The following is a 27,078-nucleotide window of genomic DNA, read 5'->3' on the forward strand; positions in this document are numbered from 1 at the left end:
GGGCCCAGGGCGACGAGCCGCTCTGGCCAAGTTCCACCGGCGAGACACGCAGAGCCGGGCTGGGCTCGCGTCCCGCCTACAGGAGGCGGCTGCAGCCGGCCCGAGGCCAGGCGGCTGCGGCACCGCTCACGGCGCACGGAAACGGGGGCCAGAGAGACCACCCGCCACTTCCCGCCCAACTCCAGAGACGTGGCCCAGGGACTGCAAGGGGCGCCCCTCACAAACATGGCCGCCGCCCCTCTTAAAGATGGCGGCTGCAGAGGCAGCGGTGGGAGTGCCCCTCACAAACATGGCCGCTGCCCCGCTTAAAGGTGGCGGCCGCAGAGGCAGCGGTGGGAGTGCCCCTCACAAACATGGCCGCTGCCCCGCTTAAAGGTGGCGGCCCCAGAGGCAGCGGTGGGAGTGCCCCTCACAAACATGGCCGCTGCCCCTCTTAAAGGTGGCGGCCCCAGAGGCAGCGGTGGGAGTGCCCCTCACAAACATGGCCGCCACCAGCCCGCTACGCACAGCGCCAGCTTTGTTGGGTCACGTGACTGCGGACCCCGCACTGCGATTGGCCAGTAGCCTGGTGACGTCAGACGCCACAGCGCGGGCCTAGGGCTGGAGGGTTGCTGCTGTGCTGTAGAGCGTTAGGCCGGAGCGAGGGTACTTGGCGGCGCTGCTGGGGGCGGCATTGCGCCTCTCATACTCATGAGGAGCCGGAAGGTGAGCGGCCGAGGCCGGGCGGGAGCTGTGTTGGGTGAGGGGCCGCCGGTTGCCTGGGGAGCTGAGGAGGGACGCCTCGGACCAAGGGGCGACCTCTAGTTGGTCCTGACCTCGCTACGCTTTCTGGCCTCCCAGACCCCACCCCCGGGAACGGAGCTCACAGGCCACGCCCCCAGGGAGGACCCTCACCAGCCACGCCCCCAGGAACTGGTCTCTCGGGCCACGCCCCCGGGGAGGACCCTCACCGGCCACGCCCCTGGGAATGGTGTGCACAGGCCACGCCCCCAGGAACTGGTCTCTCGGGCCACGCCCCCGGGAATGGTGCGCTCAGACCACGCCCCCAGGAACTGGTCTCTCCGGCCACGCCCCTGGGAGTGGTGCGCACAGGCCACGCCCCCGGGATAGGGGCCCTCAGGCTTCATTGAGGCTCCCTCTCCAGAGCTGGCCTGGACCCCAGGCTTTTCTCATGCTGCCAAACAAGGGGTTCATGTTTTCCTGTTGCCACCGCTCAAGTCCAGGTGACCTCAGCTTGGCCCCCGTTACCTCATGGACAAAGTGGGGTGATATGGAATCCACCCCAGAGGGGCATGAGGAGTGAGGGGTGCCAGTTCCTGGCACTTGGTGACTGGAGCGGTGTGTGCACTGAGGCAAGGGACAGGGACCCCAGCCACCCCTGACCCTGGTGGATCCAGGCTGGGGGTCCCTCCTGGGGAGCACCGGCTGCGCCTGGGCTCTGGGTTTGCCCCAGAACCGGGTTTGCTCGGGAGTGGACTCCAGCTCATTTTCCCTTGTGTGGCTTTGCACCTGAGGTGCCCCCTGTGGGCAGCACGCCCGGCGCGTCTCGTGGGCGATGGGGGGGGCTTCCAGGCTGACATCTCTGCCTCCGATTAAATTGTTTGACCCTTCGCATTTAATGTGATCGGGACAGTGGGGTGCGCAGTGCACTTTACTTTTGTGTTCTTTATATTGTCTCTGTTTTGTTCTGTTTCTCACCGAAATGGGTTAAAGCGAATGTTTTTTATGTACCGTTTTAATGATTTCTTTCACTAATTAAAAAAAAAAAGTCTTTTCCAGTGGTCGCTATAGGTTTAATAAATACGTCGCAACAGCAGAATCAGCTTCAGATTTGCACCAGCTGAATTCCAGAGATAGAGAAATGTTACTCCTGTATGGTTCTATTTCCTTTACCCAGTTTTTTGGCGTGTTGTTATAAATATTACACCTGTTGTTACAGGCCCAGTAACACACTTTCATGACTACTTGGCCATCTGTAGCCATTTCTCAGCCCACTGCAGCCTTGCTCCCACCCGCCTCCCCTGAGCTGTCATTGCAAAGAGAACATTCCTGTAAACACTGTGGACAGGTTACGGTATGTCATTGCCTCTCACATGGTGAAGAGAAGGAGATACCATTCGTTGAAACTGACTTCTGTCAGGACACGATTACATTAACTGGTGCTTTCCTTTATTCTTTGGATTTGAATTGCCATCTGGGATCACTTCCTTCCAGCCTAAAGAACTTTGTTCAGTATTTCTCTAAAGGGGTCTACTGGCAACAAGTTCTCTCAGTTCTTGTTTATCCGGAAGCCTCGTAAGGAAGGAGTCCTTTTACTCGATGCGTCTGTGGATCTCTTTACATGTATCCTACTTGGAATTCAGTTCTTAGAGATTCCTGGATGTGTAGGCGGTGTTCTTTAGTACATTTGGGGAGTTTTCAGCCATTAAATAATGACTCTGTTTCTCTCTGTCCTTTCTTTCTGGTACTCCCATTATACATATGTTGGTTCACTTGGTTCACTTAGTGATGTCCAACATTTGTCTTAAGATTTTTTCATTTTCTTCATTCTTTTTTCTCTCTGTTCTCAGGCGTGCATATCTATCAACCTGTCTTCAAGTTCACTTATTCTTACTCCCAGTTCTTATCTACTCTTGAGCCCCTCTAGTGAATGTTTTATTTTAGTCATCCTTTTCACACGTGGCTGCCACCCACACAATCCAACCAGGGCCGGGGACAAAATGCAACCGAGGTACATGCCCTTAGCGGGAACTGAACCCAGGTCTCTCCGGACAGGAGACAAACCGGCCAGGGCTATCATCCAATCTTTACTTCTTTAATCATGGTTTTTCTTATCTGTTTATAATGGCTACTTCAGAGTCTTTTTCTGAGAAATCAAAGATATGGTCACTCACAGGAAGTGTTGTCTGTATTTATTCCAGTGTCTGGGTCTGCTTTCTAGTTTCCTTGCATGCTTCATAATGTTTGTGTTGAGACTGGACATTTTAGATAATATAGCAATTCTGGGGACTGACCTCCCAGCCCTACCCCAGGGCTTGTTACTGTTAATATTCTGTTTATTTGTTTAGTGACTTGGTGGATTACTCTGTTCGAGTCTGTGTCCCCTCCCGGCAGCATTGGGTTTGCCCACAGGCACCGAGGGGTGGCTGTGCTTTCCCTGACCACACCCAGCTGATAAACTCCATTAATTGCCAGCAGATTGCTTATTGTTTTCAACCGTGACTGGGGCATAAGTTCCTCTGCAAACAAATCCAGTCACCTTCTGGCTTTTTTGAAGGATGAGTTTGTAAGGTCAGTGTGATACTGCTCTGACCGCAGGAGGCCTCTCAGCTGTGCTGCGCCCTGGTCCTCGTGCGGGGGAGCTGGCCCGCAGGACCCCAGCTGACTTTCCCCTTAAACCACTATTCCGGAGGGCCCCTTTGGCGTGGACATAGCGCTGTGCTGTGAATAAGGTCAGCTCCTTGGGAAAGGAAGTCACGGAAAAACTGTCGTCCAGGCTCACTGCTCGCTGCGACAGGCGCGCCGTGGTGGTCTGACGTCAGGCACGCCAGTGAAGCGTGCACGGGGACCTGCACCAAAACCTAAAGTTGTTCCCAAGTACAGTGATTTTAAGTTTTAGCGTTTTAACTAACTTCTCCCTTATTATTAGAATACTTTCTTCGGCATTGAGAGTAGAAGGAAGTAGACCCATTTCTTACTGTTGAGGTTTACCAGACAGACATTAGCTGCATTAAACTAGTAAACTGAGGATGACTGAAGCTGTCATTTGATGGAGGGCGCTGGAAGGGGGCTTGCTTCCCACGCTCCCTCTCACCCAGAGCTCGGACACCGCGGAAGTGACCCTTCTGAGGAAGGCTCGGTGCTGTGTGATGGGGATGAGTCACCAAGTCCCCGAGACAGAGGGGGGAGTGTCTAGCGTCCGCACACTGGGGCCGCAGGTGCCCTCCGTGCTGGTGGAAACGGGAGCAGGAGGGACCTCTTCGGGTTCCTGCCTAGTGAGGAGCCCACCTGCACGTCCACGTTCGGAGCAGCTCTGACGGCCTTGCCCGTCCATGTCCCCGTCAGCTCGCAGGGGGAGTGCGGTCTTCGGCGCGCCTGAGAGCCCGGAGCTGCGCGGCCAGGCTGACCTCTGCCCAGGAAGTCGGGAGTGCCACGTCCATCAGGACGGCATGTCAGGTGAGCCTCCGACGCAGACAGGACCTGGGCCCGGGCGTCGTGTCTGCATGGTGTTCTGAGTGTGCCGCGCTGGGACAGCAGCAGGTGGCAGTGCCCAGTGCCGCCCAGTCCAGGGCTATGTGTCCGACTGCCGCGGTGGGCGCGTGTCTCGGGCCCCGTCTCCCAAACGGCCTTTTCAGTGGTGGTGGCACAGCACCCTCTGTCCACCCCGAGGGCTTGAAGAGGAAGGCACAGTGCTGCGGAGGCCCCGTGCCCGTTGCGCGTGGGCGGTGGCTGCCGAGGGGTCCTCCCCACATGCCGCCAGGTCGGCCGCCTGAGGCTGGGACTCGGTCAGACGGCGCAGCCAGCAGTCTCGCTCCCCACGCGCGGCTTGTTGAACCGGCTGAGGTCGCAGACAGGCTTGCTGAGCCCTCCAGCTTCTGAATTCCTAGGAAACGGACAGCCTGGAGAGAGGGCAGGTGTGGGAGCGGGGTGGGTCGTCCGGGTTCTCCCCTGGCTGTCCCTGGGGCGGGGGTGGTGACCCGGCCCTGACCCCACCCCGAGGCCGGCTTCAGCATCTCCAAGGTTGTAGACGTGAGGAATGCGGGCCTCGTCGGGCCTCTGTGTTTGCCGTCCGCTTGGCAACCCTGCCTGTCCCTGACCCCCTTCTTCCGACAGACGTCCTCGTCACACAGAGCCACGGACAAGCGAACTTCCAAGAAGTTCAAGTGCGACAAAGGCCAACTTGTGAAGTCGGAATTACAGAAACTGCTGCCGCGGAGCGAGAGCGCGGCCCTGCCCGGAGCGCCGCCAGAAACCCCTGGTAAGGATGAGCCGCCGCGCGTGGCCACACACGGCCCGGCGCCCCCGGGGCCGGAGGTGGGCGTCGCGGCGCCGCGGGAGACCGCAGGCCTTCCCTTCGGGCACGGCCGGGTGGTGAGTGACGCCCGCGTGGCGAGGACCGACGGCCTGCCCGGTGCCCTCCCGGGAAGAGACTCGGACGGCGGCTCCGCCGTCGGGGCCGCGTCCCCCCTGGAGACGGAGCGGGTCCGGCTGCCCCCGCTGCAGATGGACAGCAGCGTCTTCCTGGACGACGACAGCAACCAGCCGATGCCGGTGAGCCGCTTCTTCGGCAACGTGGAGCTCATGCAGGTGAGTGCGCAGGCGCCGCCCCGCCCCGCCCCGCCCCGCCCCGCCCCGCCCCGCCCCGCCCAATCCGCGCAGCCGCGGGGGTGGTGCAGCTGCTCACTGGGCACGCCCACGTCCCCACCCACTCGGACGTGAGCACGCTGCTGCCGGTGTCCCGCGATGTCGGCGGGTGGTGCGGGCTGTGTGGCCTCCGGACCTCACTGCAGGGTCGTGAAATCGCGTGTCTTTGTGAGCAGCCAGCCCGCACTTGGGGGGCTTGTTCCTCGCTGGGGAGCAGAGCTGCGCTGTCCCCCGCTGTCCGCAGGAAGGGCTGCGCTGGGCAGGCCCAGGTGCTGCTGCAGGGGCAGTGGTGGCTGACGACGGCCTGCTCTTTCCCCCAAGGACCTCCCGCCAGCGTCGTCCTCGTGTCCTTCCGTGAGCAGACGCGAATTCAGGAAGATGCACTTCAGAGCCAAAGACGACGAGGAGGAGGAGGATGCAGAAATGTAGAAATAAAGACACGCGACGACTTCTTTGCATTTAGTGCTGTTAATAATTGAGTTTAGCAAATTACGGGACTTAAAGAACTTATCTTCAAGAGGACGTGTCCTTAACCAGACTTCCGGTGGGGAGGCTCCGGGCACAGCCGCCTGGGGGCCGAAGCTGCTGCGGCGGCGGGAGGGCGGCATCTGCCGAGTGTGCAGCAGGCCGGGGCCTGGGTGTGGGTGGGACGCCGGGTGGAGGGGCTCCCGTGCTGACCACCCGCAGGGGTGCGTTCCACGGTCGGGGTCCGCTCGCTCCGTGATCGGTTCAGTGACCGCTCTTAACCGGTTTCTGTAGGCGAAGCTAACGTGCGCCTGGAAACCTGAGACACACGTGGAAACAAATAAACTGTATTTTGAGAATGTTTTTAAGAAGTCTTATGTCCCTGACATACTTCTTTCTAAGATGTGTGGGAGCAACATGGAGAAGCGAGTCCTGCCCTACCTCATCAAAGGCTGGTCAGCCTCCACCCAGCGCCCGGCTGCGGACCTGAGGCCTGGCCCTCAGTCGGGCGGCCTGAGACGGGCTCCGCACTCTCACTGTGGTGGGGAGGCGCCCCCTTGTGTTTACAAGGTCTTCACCTAGGGGTCCCTGCTCAGGGCTCTGCACACCTCTGGAGTTTGTAGTGTTGAGTGTTGTCCTGTGAATGAGGTGACTTTGGGACCCCAAAGGTGGGGCTGGTTGCCCAGAGACCCCACCTTGAGGTTAAGAGGGTTGGAACACTCAGACCCACCCCGAGCCTCCAGGGGGGAGGGCTGGAGTTGACTCAGTCTCCAAGGGCCAGGGACTTAGCCAGTCGTGACTCGGGGGGCTGACAGCTCGCTGGCCTTTGTTGGGAGATCTTCCTTCTGGGCGGGTGAACAGGTGGAGGAGCGGAGAGCGTGGCGAGCCCGGATGGCACAAGCCCCGTGCCCAACCCCACCCCCTGTGCGTCTCCTCACTGAGCTGAGGCTAACCTTGTACAGCGAGCCGGGGACAGGTTTCTCTGCAGAGGCCAGCCATGCAGCGAGGGCTGTGTGAGGGCCGAGCTGTGACCAGGCACAGCTGCCCAGCTGCCCCCCTGCCTTGCAGACCGCTCCCCAGCCCCCCGGGCATCAAGAAGCACGTGGTGATGCATTCTTGCCAGTGCCCAGAAACACGCGAAGGTTGGTCTTTGTGAAATGACATCCAGTCACATGGAGCCCACTGGGGGAGGGCCGTCGCCCTGCGGGAACAGCAGCACGGTGGGCGGCGAGTCCCCCTGTGCTATGTTGGAGGAGAGTCCATCCATCCCAACTCCCCCAGGACCGCCTGCCGCCAGGCAAGCTCATCACACACCCTAGAGCTGTGCTTCCAGGACCGGGAAACCGAACCTCCGTCCCCCAGACCCGCCCTTAGAGCGGGAAGGACCCAGGCGGCTGCCGGCCGGCCCTCCGTGCCCTGGGCCTGGGCCGAGATGCAGGCAGCCCTGTCCGCGCAGCCTGACCAGATGGGCGAACCCCGCCAAGGTGAGGCTCCTAGCGGCCCACACACCACTGGCTCCGCCCACGCTGCTCCTACACACCAGCGGAGAAGAGGGAACCCTGTGGGTCAGCTTCTAAACATCACTGATCCCTTACTTAGCCCTCACTTCCATCATTTCAATGAGTCAAGTTTCTGAGACGTCTATTTACAGGAAATCTTTATTGTTCTTCATGATTCTACAATAAATGTGAAAATTCAAATGTTAAAAAAATATAAAAAATACATTTTTAAAATTACAGAATAAATGCTCATTTCAAAAACTTCAAGTATGGTCATTCCTCGGTACCGTGGGGGACTGGTCCCAGGACCCCCACCAATACCGAGCTCCGGAGACACTTGGGTCCCCACCACGCAGGGCGAAGAACCGCACGAGCAGCCGCCCCCCCCCCCCAAGGGCCCCACACCTCGGATGCAAACCCACGGGCGCGGGGCCAACTGTACTATGAAACGCACGACTTAGCAAGTTCGCCCTTTGCAGTCCAGTGGCACCCAGCCTGCCCCCAGGATTACAGCTCACAGACCTGCTGTCTGCACACTGAGGTGTGTTAGGCCACGTGCCTTGTGCACTGGGCGGGCAGCTTCCTGTCTCTATCCAAACACTTCAAACTGCCGCACGGCTGAGCCTCACGTACGCCAGGCGGAGCCGTGACGTCGGCACCTGACCATTTCTGTCCGACAACAAACAGCACTTCCATAGGCCCGCAGGCACCAGTCGCCGGCTGCTGTGGACAGGTCGTGGGAGGCCCTCTGCCGTCACGGATGGCACAGCAGTGAACATCCTGGGTGTTCCTTATGGAGGGTGAGCATTTCACCCCGAAAGGAGGAGACCGAGGACAGAGCTTCCGTTTCTGGGGAGTGAAGACCCGGCAGGGCTGACACGAAACAACCTGTCCCTGAGGCGAGTGGCTGGCCTGGGCCATGATGCTGGTGAGCATGGCGACTGTGCCACCCAAGCACACAAAGCAGGTCACGTCAGAACAGGGGGTCCCTGACCCCGCCACCTGGACACCAGGCCCCAGCGTCCCATGGGGCACCTGACTGTCCTCTCCCGTGGACCCTCAGGTTCAGGAAGCAGGTTCAGAGACGTGCTGAGATCAGAATCTGTCGGAAGCGTGTGTAAAAGTGTTTTTCAGGAGCTACGGCAGTGGCAAAAAGAAACAGCACCTGTGCCCGGCCGGCGTGGCTCAGTGGTTGAGTGTCGACCCTGCACCAAGAGGCCAAGAGGTCATCAGTTCGATTCCCGGTCAGGGCACACGCCCAGGTTGTGGGCCCGATCCCTAGTGGGGGGCATGCAGGAGGAAGCTAATCAATGTTCTCTCTCATTGATGTTTCTCTCTCTCCCTTCCTCTCTCTCTAAAATCAATAAAGAAAAAAAAATAATAACAGAACAGTACCACCTCTTTAAAAAAGAAAGTAGCACCTGTTCAAGTTCCAGACGTCACCAGGCCGGGCGCCACGTGGAGGGCACATGCCCGCGTCATGGGCGCTTGCGAGCAGCCCGCCCCCGCTTGGGCTTCGCCTGGGGCCTGTAGACCCTGCGTGGGTCACAGCGGAGTCCGTGGCTGGTCTTCTTGTGGCAGGCGATGTGCACCAGCTTGAGGTTCTCGGAGGTGAAGAGCAGGCTGTAGAAATACTCCCAGTCCACCTGCCTCCCGTCCTGCTCCTCGACCGCCTCCGCCAGCGTGGGGATGACCGTGCGCTTCTTCTCTATTCTGCAAAGTGAGGTTGGAGACCGTCATTGCCTGCTGTCGCCCCCCGCGGCACGGGCCCCTTAACCACAGCCACGGTGCCTGTGCAGTTTCTGCGCGGGTGTAGCTACAACAGAAAACAGCGTTTGTCCACGTGTAGGAAAAGACAAGTGGAAAACGTAACCTATCAAAAGAAACCACACCCGGCAACATGCCAGGAGTGGGGTGGCAAGGATAGGGTGAGGCTCCCCCACTCCAGCCACAGGGGGAGCAGAGAAGCTGCGGGAAGTCCTGGGCTTTGGGAGGAGGAAGGACCAGGTCAGTTACTGGTTGTTGCACAACCAGGCCCCAAATCTTCCTGTTTTCCGTGGGTTGGCCTGGCCACTCTGGCTGTGCTCTGCTGGAGGGTCTAGGGGCTGACCCTCCCCTGGGGCGTCCTTCCTCATCCGGGAGGCCAGGCCAGGCTACCTCAGTGGCGATGGCAGCCTTCGGAGAAGGCAGGCCCCTCACGCCCAGACATTTATCAGGACTCCACTGGCATCCTGTCTGCTGGGGCCCCGCAGCCAGGCTGAATCCGCGTCGGGGGCACCGGGACCCTCGGCCTACCTCTCAGGCCAGCGCATGTCATATGGGGCCCACAAGCAGTAAATTAACGCAGTTGTTTCAGAAGCAAGGAAAGCCCGTGAGTCCGGCAGAAACAACCACAGAACCACTCTGCAGGGACGCCCGTGGACGAGCCAGGGCACAGGGCACAGGCACACGAGCTAGGCAGGGGCGAGGGTGGGCCCGAGGACCCCCAGGCAGCGGCAAGCCCGGCAGCGGTGGCCCGGACGTGTTCTCCGGGACAGGCCCTCCTGCCGCCGCGGACTCACATGTGGTCCAGGTTCCAGGTGCTGAAGAGGACTCGGCTCTCCCTGTTCCCGTAGGGGTTGATGGAGTGTCTGGATGCGCAGTCGGCCATGTCGAAAGGACCCTGTGCCGAGAGAACGGGTGACCCCCACAGTGAGCCTCTCCCTGCTGTCTGGGCCCAGGAGGCGCCATCTTGGTCTCTCCCAGCTCCGCAGGCTGGCACTCGCCGAAGCCCCGTGTCACGAGCACTCGAGGCTGGACCAGGCCTGACGCGCCAGAAGGGAAGGCCGGGGAGGCAGTGGAGGAGCCCACCTGTCCTGCAGAGGGCGCCGGCTGCGGGCCCCAGAGGTGGTGGCACCTGGGGAGTGGTGTCCGGTGACTCGCTCAGGGGTCTGGGAGGAGCGGCAACATCCGCCTGCACTGCCCACCCAGGGGGTCCCAGAATGTCCCGGCAGACACAGAGCCTGCGGCCCCAGAGCTCTCTGTCACCCAGAGGGCTCCCAGGGGGACAGGGCGCCTGCTTCCAGAGGCTCCCGACGTCCTTCCGGGACCAGCCCACCCGCGGCAGCGCTGCCTCCCCTCACCAGGACGAGGACTCTGCTCGGGCGACAGTGTCTGCTCGCCACAGCAGGGAGGTCCCCAACCAGGAGTGTCACCTGGGAACATGTCAGAAATGCAGGTTCCCAGGCCGTGCAGACTCCAGCAGGAGCTCTGGGGGCCCCACACCCTTCCACAGCCTTGGAGTCCAAGGCCTGCGGGCCAGCCTTCCCTCCCAGTGAAGGGGGGCTGACCGGGGCCCAGGGCAGGCGTCCTCCCCCTCTCCGTGGCGGGCAGGCTCGGCACACGCCTGGGTGGCTCTGGGGCAAAGGGCATGCAGCTCACCTGGCAGGAGAACCAGCCTTCGGGCGTGCAGAGCCGGCCCGTGGCCTCCGCGCCCCTGTCGAAGTAGCTGCCGTTGTACCGCGCAGCCCTGAGCCTCTGGCCCAGGGCGTCCACGATCCGCCCGTACTCCTTCCGAGCCTGCGCGCCCACCAGCGGCGTGTGCGAGCTCACCTGCAGGACAGCAAGGACGGCGCTGAGCTAGCGCACGACGCCCTAAGCCGGCCGCCGGGCTCCCGGTCCATGCAAGGCCACAGCCCTCGGGGTCCTGGCACTTTGGACAGGCCGGGGCTGGCTGTCCAACCCCGGGGGTTTCTCTGCAGATGGGGCTTTGGTCACAGTCGGGCAGACAACAAACTCAGGCTCCAGGCACCCTGCCCATCTCCATGGCACTGCCGCTGCTGCCCGGGCAGACTCAGAGGAGGGGGCAGGTGAGGGGCAACCGCCACGCCCCGCCCCCACCCCGCCCGCCATGCTGCCCGCTCCGGTGCAGGCGGACACTGGTCTCCAGGGGTGCACGGGCCGTGCCGAGCACCGGGGGGCCCTTCCTGAGCTGCCCCAAGCCAGCGCTCTACTGTGTCCTTCTGTAAAGGTCTGCATGGGTGGCAGACCCCCGTGCGGCGAAGTGCTGGCCAGTCCCCGGGACCCCATCCTCCAGAGCAGGGACAAGCCCTCTCGGCAGGGCACCTGCGCTCCCCTCGGCTTCCTCTCTGCCCTCCGCCTGGGCTGCTGCCGTGTGGAAGGAAGAGCAGAGACCACACTGGCCTGGCCCGAGGGCTGATTCCCACTGGGGGCGCTGAAGCTGCAACCCCCAGCTGCCTCCCAGCTCCCAGAGGGTGTCCGCCAAGTCAGAGCTCGAACCACAGGTGCTCAGAGCTTCCGTTCCTCCAGCGCTCAGACAACCACGCCGCACCCGGAGAGAAAACGACCGCTCTGGGGACAGGGAGGCATCTCCCGCCCGTGTGGCGTCCATGAGCGCAAACCGGGGCAAGAACAGATGAGCTCATGTCCACACTGAACCGAATGACAGACAGAAAGGCCCATTCCACCCAGAGCTCGCAGGGAAGACGCCCAAGGAAGGGCTCCGGGGAGCTGTCTGCGGCCACGCGCTCCCGTGGGCCCTACCTCTCTGAGGTAGCTCCGGATCCTGCTCTCACAGCTGAATCTCAGGTAGCTGCGCTTGCTCCTGAACCGGGACTCCAGACCTGCAGGAGGGAGTTCAGACGAGACCCTGCTGTCCCTGCCGTCCTGGGTGGGGTGCGGGGTGGGGGCGGGAGTGGGGCCGGGGCTGCATCTGAGACGCTCTGCCAGCCTGTGCGCATGGCCCCGGTGACGCTTGTGTGTGTGTGTGTGTGGGGGGCTTTGGTTCCCCAGGGGCATCTCAGACACCACCCAGGGGCTCCTGCCTGCTGCTGCCTTTTCAAGATGCCTCGAGTCTCTCAGGGTTGCCTCCGACGGGCTTAACAGGCCAGTCTGAAAAGTGGAAGCCAGCCCAGTGTCCGCCCACGGATGAACGGACAGAGAAAACGTGGTCGTCCACGCAGCAGACTATTACACACCTACAGGGTGGGGGGACGCCGGGGAGGTGAGGCTCAGCGAAACCCGCCCGTTAGAGACGAACACTACGACTCCACTCTGCTTGCTGGAGTGGCCGCACCCGCAGACGCAGACCCCGGGGTGTGCCAGAGCGGCTGGGGCTGCAGTTAGTGTTCAGTGGGGACAGAGGTCCGGTCTGGGAAGATGGGAAGTTCCGGGGAGGCCAGTGGTGATGGCTGCACCACAGTGGGAATGTCCCCAGTGACCCTGCGCTGTGCCCTGAACGGTGGTCAGGATGGTGGACTGTACGTCACGTGGACTCGACCACAGTGGACATGAATGTCCCCAGTGACCCTGTGCTGTGCCCTGAACAGTGGTTAGGATGGTGGACTGCACACCACGTGGTACGTCACGTGGACTCGACCACAATGGGAATGTCCCCAGTGACCCTGTGCTGTGCCCTGAACGGTGGTCAGGATGGTGGACTGTACGTCACATGGACTCGACCACAGTGGACATGAATGTCCCCAGTGACCCTGTGCTGTGCCCTGAACGGTGGTCAGGATGGTGGACTGTACGTCACGTGGACTCGACCACAGTGGACATGAATGTCCCCAGTGACCCTGCGCTGTGCCCTGAATGGTGGTCAGGATGGTGGACTGTACGTCACGTGGACTCGACCAGAGTCCTAGGCTGCCTGGAATCCAGCCCACCATGAACAGAGAAGCTAGGCAGGCCCCTGGTTTGGGGAGCCCCACCTTGGGGAGCCCCTCACTTTGAGAACTGAGACAGAATCTGGCCTCTCCCAGGATGTCGGCTCTGGGGAAGCCCTCCCACGCCCAGCTCCCTCCAGGCCCTGCACAAGGCACCTTGGAACCAGGGTGGGTCCTCGGCCCTGGTCTCAGCCATGATGTTCTCGCTGATGGTGTGCAGGAGGTCGGCCAGGAGCTTCTGCCGCAGCGGGGCCTGCTCGTCGGACAGCAGCTGCCGGGCGGCCTGGATGACCCCGGCATGCGGCTTGTGGAACACGCTGAGGAAGCGACTGATGTCACTCACATCTGCCAGCAGAAGGGGGGACAGCAGCAAAGCCATTAGCCACCTTGGGGACACAGTGCTGACAGCCTCCGTGAGAAAGGGCTCCCCCGCCTACCGTCCACACTCGGGAAACTGCCCACCTCCGCGCTGCCCTGGGCCCGGCCCTCGACCGACCCCGACTAGCCCGGTCCTCTAGGCCTTCGGCCAGGTGCGCACTCCTCGGATGGGGCGAGGACAGGGAGGAAGGCGCGGGAAGGTGCTATGGAAAACGAAGGCCACCAAGCAGACTGCCACCTCCTCTCGCCCTCTCTTCTCCAAACAAAATCATCGTCTCCGGACCTCCCAGGAGACCTCGCTCTCCAGATCTCCAAGTCCCTTCACCGTCTCCTGGAGCCTTCCCAGGCGTGCAGAGCAGCGAGCCACCAGCAGCGTGCAGGGCCCAGCGAGCGGAGGTCTGCCGAGACCCTCACAACGCCGTCCAACAGCTCGGCGCACGCAGCTGTGAACCGCGGCCCAGCGGGGTCATCAGGGGCTGAGGCTGCTCAGTGTTTGAAAACAAATCACTGCGACCCACGCTTAACCAGCAAAGGAAGAGAAGTCACACAGTCACAACACCTGATGCCAACAGACGGAAAACCTTCGGGACCTACGGCTGGGTGAAAACTTCTCAGACGTCACACCAACGGCGGAAGCGTAAAAGAAGAAAGTGGCCCGGCCGGTGTGGCTCGCTGGTTGAGCGTCGGCCCTGCACCAGGAGGTGGCTGGTTTGGTTCTCGGTCAGGGCACTTGCCCAGGCTGTGGGCCCGGTCCCCAGTGGGGGGCATGCAGGAGGCGGCCAATCGATGTTCTCTCTCATTGATGTTTCTATCTCTCCCTCCCTCTCCCTTCCTCTTTCTCTAAAATCAATAAAGAAAAAATATTAGAGTAAAAAAAAAAGAAAGTGGACCAATTGGCCTTCATCAAAATTTACAACTCTGGCTCTGTGAAAGACCCTTCCTCTTTGTAGAACGAAAAGACACGATGCAGAGAATAATTACAAACCACCCATCTGGCAGAAGTCTCCAATCTAGTGTGTTAGGAAAAACTCTCAAAGCTCAACATTGAAAAATAAAAACTATTAGAAACTGACAAAAGACACAAGGGACGTGCCACCAAGGAGGACACAGCCGTCAGAGGCCGCGTGGAGGACAGCGGGGAGCCCACGTCCCGGCTGTGGGTTCCATCTGTGATGTTCGCACCAGGACAGATCGACAAGGACGCACTTCTCAGAAAGACCGTGGTAAGTGACCCGTGACTGTATTCAGATGGCAAATGGTCACAAGAAAAGAGGGTCAGCGTCTTTAGCCTTCGGCGAAATGCAAACGAAGACACGATTGGACTCGGCACACCCGTGGGAGCGGCTGAACTGGTGCACGAAGCCAGCAGCAGGCGCCGTGCGTGGGCGCGAGGCCGCAGCAGCCGCCCGGACAGGGTGCCGGTGTCGTCGCGTCTTCTTTTCCTTCACGACTGTACTGACGTGTAATTTCCAGTCCCTACACATTCACCCAGCAAAGCACAACTTGGGGGGCTTCAGTTATTCACAGAGCTGTGTCCACGTCCGATGTCAGAGCGTTCTCTCGCCTGCAAAGGCGATCCTGTCCCCTTGGCGACCGAGCACCCTCGCCCTCCACTCGCACCCCAGCCCCGAACAGCCCCGATCTCTTTTCTGGCTCTACTGACTTCTCGGTTCTGGACATCCCGCGAGGGTGCAATCACGTTCTGTGTGGTCTTCTGTGACGGGCTGCTCCCCCCAACGGGATGTTCCCAGGGACCATCCGCGTTCTAGCGTGAGTCAGGACTCTCCTTTCCACGGTGGGGGAGCATCCCTGCCTGACTACACCGCTTGTCCCGACGGGCACCGGGCCGCTTCCACCGTCTGGCCCGGCGAGTCGAGCTGCGAGGGCGTCCCTGCACGAGCAGAGCCGCGAGGGCGTCTGTCCCTGCGCGAGGAGAGCCGCGAGGGCGTCCGTCCCTGCGGGTAGAGCCGGGAGGGTGTCCCTGCGCGAGGAGAGCCCCGAGGGTGTCCGTCCCTGCGCGAGGAGAGCTGCAAGGGCGTCCCTGCGCGAGCGACGTGTTTTCACTTCTCGGGTACACACCGGGAGAGAGACTGCCGAGTCACCTGGTGACTGTTCCATGGTTTCAGGAGCCACCAGACTCTCTCCCACAGCGGCTGTGCCACTGGACACCTGTCAGCGGTGTGAGGTCCCGCTGTCTCGGCGTACTCACGAGCACTCAGCATCCCGGTGGCTCTGAGATGCCATCTCAGCCTGGGTTTCCCTTGCCTGTCCCTGATGGCTGATGACACCGAGCCTCTTTCCAGGGGCTCACGGACGACCTGAGTGTCCCCCCAGGAGGAACATGCACCGGCTCCTTTCCCTCAGCAGCCCCAGGGCCCCGCCCGCCTCCTCGTCACTCTCCAAGGGCCCCGCCACTTACAGCCCTGCCAGGTCTGGCCGGTGGTGAGCAGCACCAGCTCCGAGTTGTCGGGGACACTCCAGAAGTAATCTCCAGCCAGCTCCGTGCCGTCTTCATAGAGGCACAGGCGGGAGCCGGGCACGGGCACCTGGGAGGGGGGACAGAGGGCAGGACGCTTACTTGTCGGGCCTCAGGCGGGCCCACCTCAGAGGAGTAGCAGGAGGTCTGGCCCCTGCAGCCCTCACAAAGAACAAGAATGAACATGTGGCCCTGGCCGGTTTGGCTCAGCGGTTGGAGCGTCGGCCTGCGGTCCTGAGAGACCCGGGTTCGGTTCCCGCTAGGGGCGCGTACCTCGGTTGCAGTTTGTCCCCGGCCCTGGTCGGTTGTGCGGGTGGCAGCCCCTCGATGCGTCCCTTCACATCGATGTTTCTCTCTCTCTCTCTCTCTTCCTCTCTCTCCCTCCCGCTCTATCTGAACAAAAAATGGAAAAATGTCCTCGGGTGAGGATTAAAAAAAAAAAAAAAAGAATGAACATGTGAAAGAACCACGCTCGACGTGCCGTCCACACTACAGCGGAGCGGACACCTGAGACAAGCGCGTGAGTCTGAGAATGAGCCTGTCGGAATGCCGGCACCCGCTGCAGGTCGTCCTACAACACAGAGAGGCGCGTAAAGGCATACGCGGTGGTATGCCTGCGCGTAAAGGTGTACGCGGTGGTATACTGTGCATGACACAGACCCTTTCCACCTGCTCCTCGGGGGCACTTAAAATCCAAACCCGTTTCCAAAAAGGACGCATGGCTGCTGCCACTGAGCCAGTACATGCACCCCATGGATGAGGGCACACTGACTGACAGGTGCCAGGACCCACCAGCTTGGCATGCCCCATCAATTTAAGAGAACATCTCACTGAAAACGATGCAGGGCCTCCATACAGAAGCGTGGCCAGCACACAAGACCAAATTTTTAGAGCGACTCCGGTCCCACCTGTCCCTGCACATGTACACATCCCAGAGCTGGTCTAGGCCCAGCCCCAGAAACAAATCCAGGAGTAAGAGTAACAGCCCGACGAACCGCAGCGTTCATGCCGCAGAGCCTCCAGGGGCCTCGGAGCCCAACCCCTCCACTGTACACAGCGGAAACTGAGCCCCAGAGGGGCCACTGGCTGTGTGCTAACTCACAGTGAGTTAGCAGATGTGTACTGGAAACAGGGCCTGAACCTCAAGCCAGAGCAGGGTCAGCAGAGGGACAGTGGTGTCCCCACGCCCTCCACAGCCCCATGCTCTGCATGGGCGGGGGGGCTGGAGAAAGAAGTTTCTGACACTGGGTCTCAAGAAACAAGCGGTGAGGAAATGGTTTCCCCTGAAGTCCCTCCACCCTCTCCCCACCACACACACCCTGGAGAGCAACACCTCTGATCCTCCCAAATTTCTCCCCAGGGGTCAGCACCTGAGCACCTGGCAGAGGCTTCTCTAGCTCTCTGTGGAGACTGCACCAGGCACCCCGAGGTCCGAGGACCCAAATCCCACCCACTCTGCAGCACCCGGTGAGTCCTCCGAGGCCCCGCGAATCGCCTCATGCCCCTGAAACGAAGGCGTTTGCATCCGATTCACAGGGTTCTGACAAGGACCACAGACAGCCCAGGTGGGGGTCCAGACAGTACCGCCCCGGCGTCCACCGAGGACCTGCTCAGGTTCTCCATCTCGGGACGGGTGTGGACAGTCCCCGCCTCACGCGGCAGCTGTCAGGACTCTGCCAGTGCTGATGGTGAGAGGCAGGTCCTCCAGGACCTGCAGGCGGAGGCCCCCAGGACCTGATCCCCGCCCAGGCCACACCGCACCTGGAAGTGGAGGCACCTGATCCCCGACCCCGGCCCCGCCGCACCTGGAAGTGGAGGCACCTGACCCCCGCCCCGGCCCCGCCGCACCTGGAAGCGCAGGCACCTGACCCCCGACCCCGGCTCCGGCCCTGCCGCACCTGGAAGTGGAGGCACCTGACCCCCGGCCCCGGCCCCGCCGCGCCTGGAAGTGCAGGCACCTGACCCCCGACCCCGGCCCCGCCGCACCTGGAAGTGCAGGCAGCTGACCCCCGGCCCCGGCCCCGGCCCCGGCCCCGCCGCACCTGGAAGTGCAGGCACCTGACCCCCGACCCCGGCCCCGCCGCACCTGGAAGCGCAGGCACCTGACCCTCGACCCCGGCTCCGGCCCCGCCGCACCTGGAAGTGGAGGCACCTGACCCCCGGCCCCGGCCCCGGCCCCGGCCCCGCCGCACCTGGAAGTGCAGGCACCTGACCCCCGGCCCCGGCCCCGCCGCACCTGGAAGTGCAGGCAGCTGACCCCCGGCCCCGGCCCCGCCGCACCTGGAAGTGCAGGCAGCTGACCCCCGGCCCCGGCCCCGCCGCACCTGGAAGTGCAGGCACCCCTTCCGCAGGACCTCCTGGCAGCTCCTCCCCGCTACCCCAAACTTCTGCTGGCTGTGCAAGGCCCGCAGCTTGAACGTCTTGGGCTTCCGGGACACAGACATGCTCAGGGCCTCCGGCCCGCGGGCAGCACCTGCTTGGCCGCTGCTCTGGCGCGTGCTCGGCCAGGTCGCCTCCCAATGGCCTCCGCGGAGGGGAAGAAGGCCACGCACCGCCCCCCACCCCGGAAACTACACTACCCAGAAGGCCGGGGGAAAAAAGGTGCAGTCCCGCCTTGTGCGCATGCGCCATTTCCCGGACACTCCGTTACCCAGAAGGCCAGGGAAAGCGGAGACGCTGTCCCGTCTTGTGCGCAGCCGCGGCGCAGCGGGGCGGGGTCGCGCAGGCGCGGAGGCCGGGCCGGGCCGGGCCGGCTCTGGTTGTCATGAGAGCGGCGGCCGCGGCCCCGGCGCTAGGCACAGGCGGCCGGGGCTGCTCCTCGGCGGCCACCGCTACTGCGACTCGGGGGTGCGGGCGGGCCCGGCGCGGCGGAGGCGGCACTACCTGAGCGAAGGCGCGGCGCTGCCGGCGTGGGCGGAGGGCCCTGGGGGTCGTGCGGACGCCGAGGTCCGGAGGCTTTCCTTCCCGACGGGTACCGGGGCCGGGCGCGCACTGGGCCGCGGGGCGGCGGGCTGAGCCGGGTGCGGGGCGCCCCCTGCTGGAGGGGCGGCCGCTGGCGCGGGGCCCGCGGTGGCGCCGCCGCGCTCGGTTCCCTGGATCTAACTGCGCTCGGGTGTCCCGACCTGTCGGTGCTGGACGCACGGCGGACGGTGACCCAGAACTGCGGGACCTGCTGCCGGGCGTCAGGATGGGCTCTGCCCCGCGCGGGTTCCGTTCGCACCCCGCTGCTTAGTGGTGTTGTGTGTCCTCGATGTCACGTACTCTCAACCCTTCCGATCCCCTGAGCAGAAGTCACTTACCTGTGGAACGTTTGCGCGAAGGGAAAAGTGGAAGCGAGTTTTCCCTCCGGGCCGTGTAGCAGAACGTTCGGAAGTTGCTACAATGTTTCCATTTAACTTACAAACGTCAGTACTCCCGGTCCCCATTGAAAAGCAGACTTCAGGGAAGGAACCCGAGTCACTCTTTTTCTGGGGACACTAACTAGCGTGTGTAGTGAGGGAGCCTTGGGGACATGTGCAGTCTGGCGCTGGCTGGAGATCAGGGTCCCACACCAGGGCAGTCGGGGTCCCACGGGCTGATAACTGAGCACTCTGCGGTTCTCCTCGAAACGTAGTAGTGGTTTTCATAGAGCCTATTGGTAGCATCCTTTAGTGACTCCCCAATATCTCATGTAACTCTTGAAGGTTTACACGACCTAGGGACAAAGCAGAAGGGCTTTGGAAGGGGGTGGCCAAAACGGAGCTTTTCAGTTACCCAAATTGTGACTGTCGGTGCTGTGTCCAGGCGTTCCTCCCACCCGGTTCCCAAGGCCGGTGCGTGGTTTTGGGTTTTTCAAGGCAAGGTGGTAGTGGGCGCACCCTCCACATGGGCTTAAAGGTCTTGTTTTCAAGTCTTCTGCCGTAGTGGAGGATAGTGGAACATGATCACCTAGCAGCTAGGAACACACGCTGCCTGCTTGGCTTACCAGCTGGATGACCCTGGGCATGGGCCTCACTGTGCCTCAGTTTCCTTGTCTCTGAAGTTGGGGTGGGCACTGAACCTGGTCCGTTGTTATGAAGGTATGGACACGTGTCCGGTGCTAAGGACAGCCCCTGGCACACAGTGCTCTCGAGGCCACGCCCACAGCAGTCACAAGTGCTGGGTGAGGGAGTAAGTCTACACACAGGTTGGCCAACACGAGTAGGATTTCAAATCTGTGCAGATTTGTGCTCGCCAATCACATCCAGCTGAGAAGATGAAAAGATATGCTGTGTTCAAGGTGGGGAGGAAGTAACAGGTCCTGCTCTTTTTTTTTTTTTTTTTTTTAATGTTTTTTATTGGTGTTTTGAGAGAAAGAGGAAAGGAGAGGGAGAAACATCCCTTGATATGCGAGAGGAACATCACCAGCTGCCTCCTGCACGCCCCCTACCGGGGATTGAGCCCACAACCCTTGGCATGTGAGCTGACTGGGAATCAAACCGGGACCTCTCGGTCCATGGGACGAGGCTCCATACACTGAGCCACACCGGCCAGGCGCAGGTCCTGCTCTTACAGACGATGGAAGGACTTGGAGAATTCAGAGCAGAGGGAAGTAACTTTGATCTTTAGTAAGTTTGGCTGGATTTGAGAATTTGTGACAGAAAGTGAGGGCTGGAACTGCAGCTTCGGTTAGGACACGACTTGGCCCTGCAGCCCATGAAGGGTTCCTGAGTTAGGACATAGTTGGTAATGACCTTCGCTGGGCTTGAGGGTTCATCCAGGGGGAGCGTAGGAGAGGGCGGGGCAGTGCTCCAGGTAGGGAGACCTGGCTGTTGTCTAGAAAAGACTGCGACCGAGAAGAGGGGATGTTTTCAACCACCTTTCCAAAAGCAAGACCCAGGAGTGGGCCCCCAGTGAGTGGGGCGGGGGAGATGCAGAAATGGAGGGAGAGTAGGTGGGGGTGCTGAGGTCAAGGGGAAAGTAAGGCCCGCTGACAGCCTGAGCCCGTGGGAGGAGCTACGGGCTGTACGAGGAACAGGTCCATTCCTGGAAACAGGTGGGTTCTGCAGCACGTGGCAGGTTAAACTGCACGTGTCCATTGTGTGGCTGCTTTTCATTACTTTCCGGGTTAGCTTCGCTTCCCTCTGTGTTGTGACATCACACAGGGAGCTTTGCGTGAGAAATAGCTGGGGTCTTTAATAATGACATCTCTCTCTGCGTTTAGTGCTTTCTTCACACACCCCAAGAAACACGAGCAGGTGCCAGGCAGTAATTAATCCATTGCCGGGGCCTCTTCAGGGTCTCAGGGCAAGCAAGGGAAGGCCAGAACCATGCACCGAGCATGTTAACTAGGCGTGTTTCACGGGGATTCATTTCTGTGTTACCTCCTGGGATAATGTCCATTAGCAGTATGTCCGGCCCCAGAGGACTTTCTAGAGAATTCCTGATCCTCTGCTCTAACGAGGACTGTCTTGGTTACAGACACTTAAGCCTCACTCAGCCTTGCTCACTGGAGAGGGATTTGATGGGCTTAGTAGCTGGAACGTAACCAGGAGGCCATGAGCGGTTTGGGCTGTAAGTGCAGCTGGCCCCGAGGCCTGAAAGACGGCCTGGCTCAGCATGCTGCCCATGTTAGCCGCGCTCTGGCAGGACCTTCCCGCTGCCGGCCCCCAGCAGCTCCCACAGATGCTGTCCTGCAGCCCGTCATGGCGGGAAGGAAGCCTTTCTTTCCCAGTAGCCCCAGCAAAGTCCTGGGGTTGAGTGGCACTGATCAGTTTGGGCCCTGTTACCACGGAGGGGTGTGGGACTCACAGACCGGCCAAGTCCAGGAAACGGGCCGCTGTGGGCGGGCTGAGGAGTGCAGGGCCCACAGATCCAGGCGGGGGGGCAGGTCACTGAGGGAGACGGGCCACTGTGGGCAGGGGGCTAAGGAGTGCAGGGCCCCACAGATCCAGGCGGGGGGACAGGTCACGGAGGGAAACGGGCCGCTGTGGCGGGCTGAGGAGTGCAGGGCCCCACAGATCCAGGCGGGGGGGCAGGTCACTGAGGGAAATGGTGACTGAAGTGCTGTTTTCAGACCAGGACAGGACAGACGCCGACAGGCAGAAGGAGACACCGCACACCCCCTCTTAAAACTATGGTGCGTGACTGCGACCAAAGTCCAGTTGGTTAAAAAGACATGATGTGCCCTGGCCGGTTGGCTCAGCGGTTAGCGCATTGGCCCGCGGACCAGAGAGTCCTGGGTTCGGTTTCTGCCAAGGGCACGGACCTCGGTTGCAGTTTGTCCCCGGACTCGGTTGGCATCATGTGGGTGGCGGCCAGTCAGCATGTCTCTCTCCCATCGATGTTTCTCTCTCTCTTCCTCTGTCTCTCCCTCCCACTCTGTCTGAAGATGAATGCAAAAACGTCCTCGGGTGAGGATAAAAAAAGAAAAGAAAAAAAAAGGCGTGACGTGAAAACAGCATCAGCCCTCCTGCACGTAACTGTCTGCGGGACTCGGCTGCCCGCCGCGCCGCGTGCCTGTCCCTACGCGTGATGTTCTGTCCGTAGCTCTGCTCTGCTGTCTCTGGTCCTGCGTTTTCAGTCAGTGGTTACCATGCTGTTGATTGAAAAGTCCCCTTCCCTCATTTCTGTGTGCCTTACTGACATACTGGTAGTATTTTAATGAATGTAAAAAACTTTGTATCTTATCCAAAAACTTTGTTTTTGCCATAACCAAGCACCACAGACTGGTTGACAAAAGTTTATTCTGGGGACTAGGAGTCCGGAAGCAAGGTATTGGCAGGTCCCTGCTATCTCCAAAGGCTCGGGAGAGGCTTCCCTGCCTCCTGCAGCTTCCGGTGCCTCCCGGCAGCCCTTGGTGCTCCCAGCAGCCCTTGGTGCTCCCAGCAGCCCTTGGTGCTCCCAGCAGCCCTTGGTGCTCCTGGGCTGGTAGACAGTGCTCCAGGGGCCTCCCTGTGTCCCAGGGCCTTCGGTGTGTCTGCCGTCTGCCTCTTATAAGGACATCTGTCATCGCAGAGTGGAGTCACCCCACTCCAGTATGACTTTATTTTAATTTTCATTACATCTACAAATGCCCTATTTCTAAATAAGAGCACAGTTCATAGGAGGGCGCCAACATGTTTTGGGGGGACCCAGTTCAACCCACAACATTGGTCAAACTTTTTGGACATACATTTAGAAAAAGTGCAAATAACTTAAATGATACCTTAAGTAGAATTAGAGGCTCCTATAAAAAGTGCTTAACAAAAACACAGATCCTTTCAAAGTAACGGGAAAATGTCGGATACATTGTGAGTTACTTTGTGCACACGCAAGGCCTAAACTAGCAGTTTCACTGCATAGCACTGTTACAATCCGTTACTGAGTTCCTTCATTTTCAAGTGCTTCCTGCTCTCATCAACAGCCCCAGTGCACAGGATGCCCCACAAGATCGGATTCGTCGTCGTCAGCTCGTCTGGGCACGAAGACGGCTTCAGCGCCCGGGAACTAATGATCCACGCACCGACTGTCAGCGGGTGGAGGTCACCAAGGTGGGCTGCACGGGGACCTCAGGCTAGCAGGGCAGGCGGGCTCCTTTCATTCTCATTTTGTTGTCACTCAGACGCCGGAACCGCAGGGTTGGCAGCCGCAGCTGCAGCCTCACCTGTCTGGTTACCTGATGCGTTTTCTTCCTTCTACTTGTTTTTAAAGAAAATGTATTACACCCTCTTCCCTCGTAACATTAACCCATGTTCACTTAAGAAATATGCAAATACAGCCCTGGCTGGTTTGGCTCAGCGGTTAGAGTGTAGGCCTGCGGTCCAGAGAGACCCGGGTTCGGTTCCCGCTAAGGGCACGTACCTCGGTTGCTGTTTGCCCCCGGCCCTGATTGGGTCGTGCGGGTGGCAACCACTCAATGTGTCCCTTTCACATCGATGTTTCTCTTCCCCCCCCCCCACTCTATCTGAACAAAAAATGGAAAAATGTCCTCGGGTGAGGACAAAAAAAATAGCAGAAATATGCAAATACAAAAGAAGGGAAGGAAGACAGTGACCCCCTACCCCGACCCCAGGTATTGAAGTGTGCTCAGGCCTGGTCTGTTCTGAGCAAGGCCTCCGTATGCAGGTTTCTTTCGTCCACAGCTGCGCCCGGGGGTAGGTTTTGCACCTGATCACTTTTACGGGCCACCAGGCGTTAATGAGGAAGTCTCCCAGGTGTGCCCTGGGTGTCTGCGCACGGTGTGGACGTGCTCACTGCACGAGGAATGGGTGCTAGTTTGTTTTTCTGAACGTGAGTCTTTTCCTGCGAGGTCTTTGTTGCTCGACAGAGTCGCCGTCATTGTTCAGTGGCCTGAGTGTCTGGTCAGGCCCGCATGCCGCTGTCCCACCGGTCCCTCGCTGCCTCAGTGTCCCTTGCTCTGCACAGCTAGTCCCAGTCTGAGGGGAGGGGACTGTTCACTCCCTGCTCACACACGTGTGATGTGCGTCGCAGTCTAAACTCCACCACACACCTGAGACTCGCTTCTGTTCAGTTTCACTGCTGACAAGTTGAATGTAGGTTTCATTTAAAATGAAAATGTAGCCCTGGCCAATTTGGCTCAGCAGTTAGAGCGTTGGCCTGCGGTCCAGAGAGACCCGGGTTCGGTTTCCGCTAAGGGCACATACCTTAGTTGCAGTTTGTCCCCGGCCCTGCTTGGGTCGTGTGGGTGGTGACCATTCGATGTGTCCCTTTCACGTCAATGTTTCTCTCTCTCTCTCTTCCTCTCTCTCCCTCTCACTCTATCTGAACAAAAAACAAAAAAATGTCCTCGGGTGAGGATAGAAAGATGAATAAAATGAAAGTGTATTTCTTTTTTTGGCGGTTTTTGAGGGAAGCCAACAAACCAGACTCAGTTCCCTTATCGAGTTCTGGAAGAATTGGAGTGAAACGGAAGAGTAAAGCCGATGGGGACAAACAGGCCTTTAGTGACCGTGAGGCCGAAGCTGGGGAGCAAGGGCTTTATCCACAGGAAGTGAGCATCACGGACTGAGCTGGCCGCAGCCGCTGCGGGGCGGGAGGCACACTTGGTGGCTGAGGGTCACCACACTCCCGTCCCACAGTCCTGCCTCTCCCTGGGCCAGGGCCTGGGCTGGGGCCACAGTGCCACCCGACACTTTCTTTCCACAGAGACCCTCATGCTCCTTCCTTAGTGTTCGTGTGGGTTAAAGGTACTTACACACGTGTGGGTTAAAGGTACTTACACACATGGACAAGGTACTTTTTGGTACTGTGTACAAAAAGAACTGATACGGTTCTTCTGCGCACGGACGTGGCAGGACATTTCTTTCAGGGCAGTGAGCACTCAGACCGCGCCGTGGCAAGGAGCCACGTGCCCGCCGCCACCACGCCACTCCCACGGCTCGGGTGGGGGTCCAGTCCTGCCTGGGCACAGGGAGCTCCTCCCGTGTCCGTCTCCCGCCCAGGACCGTGAGGAGGCAGCTCTCCAGAGGGCCAGGTGCTTCTCCGAGACAGCAGGAAGCTGACACCCACGGCGAGAGCCTCTGGGCATGAAGCCTCATCGCTGAGTTGTGCTCAGAAAGAAAGCGAGAGCTGCCGGTTGTCCCGAGGAGGTAGAGGTGACCAGCTTTTCTGGCTGCTGCAGTTTGCGGTCAGCCTGGAAGATATTTCTGATCCATCTATAAACTCTAACCCACATTGGAGTCGCTAATCATAGACCCTTTTTTTTTAAGGATTTTTAAATTATACAACTTGAAAGTTTTGTCCGTAAGCAGTGTCGGAGGGCTTTGTAATAATGGAATTTTCTCTGCTACGGATCCTTACATCTGTCTAGAGCGATCTCACCACCAACTGCGCTTCAGCACAGGGACGTCCTTCACGGCGGCAGCGCCCGACTGTCACAGGCTGCGGGGGTCCCGGTTTTCTAGCTGCCCTGCTCCCCACGTGCACCCTCGTACCTTCGCTTCGTGGAAGCTCAGAGTCAGGAAGTGCCAGGCGAGATACCCCAGAAGTCCGTCCGCTTCACCCCATGGTCACCAAACCCACTTCTTGTCTCACCCTCCCCGTTCACCCTTTTACGTCCCTCAGTTCAACAGACAGTCGTCCCCCCGTCCAGAGTTTTGGTTGCTCACGGTTCCACCATGGAATGGAAATTTCTAACGGACAGTTTCGGAAATGAACAGTTCATACATTTTAAATTGCTTGCTCTCTGAGTCGTGTGATGAAATCTTGAGCTGTCCAGCGGGACGTGCATCATCCCTCTGTCCAGCGTCCCCACGCTACCGATGCTCCCCACCCGTCAGTCCCTTAGCGGCCCCTCGGGGATCAGATCTCAGTGTCTCGGGCTTGTGTTCAAGGCTCCCTGACTTCCCTCAGTGAGGGCCCGAGCGCAGGGGTGCAGATGCAGGCGGTGCCGGGTCCCTGACTTCCCTCAGCGAGGGCCCGAGCGCAGGGGTGCAGATGCAGGCGGTGCCGGCTCCCTGACTTCCCTCAGCGAGGACCCGAGCGCAGGGGTGCAGATGCAGGCGGTGCCGGTTCCCAGACTTCCCTCAGCGAGGGCCCGAGCGCAGGGGTGCAGATGCAGGCGGTGCTGGCTCCCTGACTTCCCTCAGCGAGGACCCGAGCACAGGGGTGCAGATGCAGGTCGTGCCGGTGTCTGTAAGTGAAGGGAGAAAGTTCTCGGCTTCATAAGGAAAGAAAACATCCTCGGCTGAGGTTGCTGAGCTCCGCGGTAAGAACAAATCTCCCACCCGTGAAATTGTGAAGAAGGAAGAGGAGTCCGTGCTCGGTCGCTGTCTCGCCTCGGCCCGCGGGGGTTCCGGCCCAGGGCTCAGCTGGAGGGAAGGCGTAGACCTGTGGGTGGCAGGCAGACAAGTTCTGATGGGCAGCAGCGTCTCCCAGAAAGCTCCGAGCCTCTGCGGGGACCTCGGCAGGGACCCAGAGACAGTGGCCACACTGATGTGACTTTGTTAAGCGGACTGTTGGAATAGTTCTGTTTTATTGCCCATTACTGTTCATCCCTCTTTGGGCCTAGTGTGTGCGTTACACTTCGTCGCAGATGTGAGGGTGCAGGCGAGACGCAGCAGCTGCAGGTCTGTGCCGTCCAGGACTGGGAAGGGAGCCCTGATTCCGTCCGGTCAGCCCGAGACTCCTTTCTGTCCCTCCCTCCTCTGTCCACCAAGGGGAAGCTCCCCGCAGCCTGGTGTGCAGCCCAGTGAGATGCAGGAGCTTGGTGCCTGGGGCGGGGGGCTTGGGGAGGGGCCCACGCATCCTGTCAGAGGCTTAAAGATCGGTT

At 60.2% G+C, this 27,078-nt stretch overlaps 3 protein-coding genes across 4 annotated transcripts in view; 2 read left to right on the forward strand and 1 right to left on the reverse strand.

Moving 5' to 3' along the window:
• Positions 1-593: 593 nt before the first annotated feature.
• On the forward strand, positions 594-6,159 carry CUNH1orf174 (chromosome unknown C1orf174 homolog). The gene is made up of 4 exons (XM_036256712.1): positions 594-705; positions 4,066-4,176; positions 4,834-5,307; positions 5,686-6,159. The coding sequence occupies exons 1-4, from the start codon at positions 691-693 to the stop codon at positions 5,791-5,793; spliced, it is 708 nt and encodes a 235-aa protein (XP_036112605.1). The 5' UTR covers positions 594-690; the 3' UTR covers positions 5,794-6,159.
• A 2,647-nt stretch (positions 6,160-8,806) lies between these two features.
• On the reverse strand, positions 8,807-18,356 carry DFFB (DNA fragmentation factor subunit beta). Its single transcript, XM_036256561.1, has 7 exons — positions 18,173-18,356; positions 15,792-15,918; positions 13,151-13,339; positions 11,871-11,950; positions 10,749-10,919; positions 9,890-9,990; positions 8,807-9,041 (listed from the first exon to the last, which is right to left on the reverse strand). Exons 1-7 carry the CDS (start codon positions 18,290-18,292, stop codon positions 8,807-8,809), a joined length of 1,023 nt encoding a protein of 340 aa, XP_036112454.1. The 5' UTR covers positions 18,293-18,356.
• The window catches only part of CEP104 (centrosomal protein 104), a 39,315-nt gene continuing 29,458 nt past the window's right edge, over positions 17,222-27,078 (forward strand). Inside the window, exons 1-2 of one of the 2 annotated variants that reach the window (XM_036256560.1) lie at positions 17,222-17,315; positions 23,212-23,338. In XM_036256560.1, the coding sequence (XP_036112453.1) occupies positions 23,226-23,338 (113 nt within the window). In that variant the 5' untranslated portion in view covers positions 17,222-17,315; positions 23,212-23,225. Of the gene's footprint in view, positions 17,316-18,757; positions 18,795-23,211; positions 23,339-27,078 lie in introns of those variants that run through there. The other variant, XM_036256559.1, reaches the window with a different exon arrangement.

Source organism: Molossus molossus, unplaced genomic scaffold (assembly GCF_014108415.1).
Source record: "Molossus molossus isolate mMolMol1 unplaced genomic scaffold, mMolMol1.p scaffold_m16_p_12, whole genome shotgun sequence".
NCBI lineage: Eukaryota > Metazoa > Chordata > Mammalia > Chiroptera > Molossidae > Molossus > Molossus molossus.

Excerpts from the sequence above, each read along its gene's own strand:
- CUNH1orf174 (XM_036256712.1), top strand. Across the intron at positions 4,177-4,833 it reads CCATCAGGACGGCATGTCAG|ACGTCCTCGTCACACAGAGC; the intron begins GTGAGCCTCCGA and ends TTCTTCCGACAG. Across the intron at positions 5,308-5,685 it reads GCAACGTGGAGCTCATGCAG|GACCTCCCGCCAGCGTCGTC; the intron begins GTGAGTGCGCAG and ends CTTTCCCCCAAG.
- DFFB (XM_036256561.1), bottom strand. The coding sequence starts at position 18,292 with ATGTCTGTGTCCCGGAAGCCCAAGACGTTCAAGCTGCGGGCCTTGCAC. Across the intron at positions 15,919-18,172 it reads AGGGGTGCCTGCACTTCCAG|GTGCCCGTGCCCGGCTCCCG; the intron begins GTGCGGCGGGGC and ends CCCCCCTCCCAG. Across the intron at positions 13,340-15,791 it reads CGGCCAGACCTGGCAGGGCT|ATGTGAGTGACATCAGTCGC; the intron begins GTAAGTGGCGGG and ends TTCTGCTGGCAG.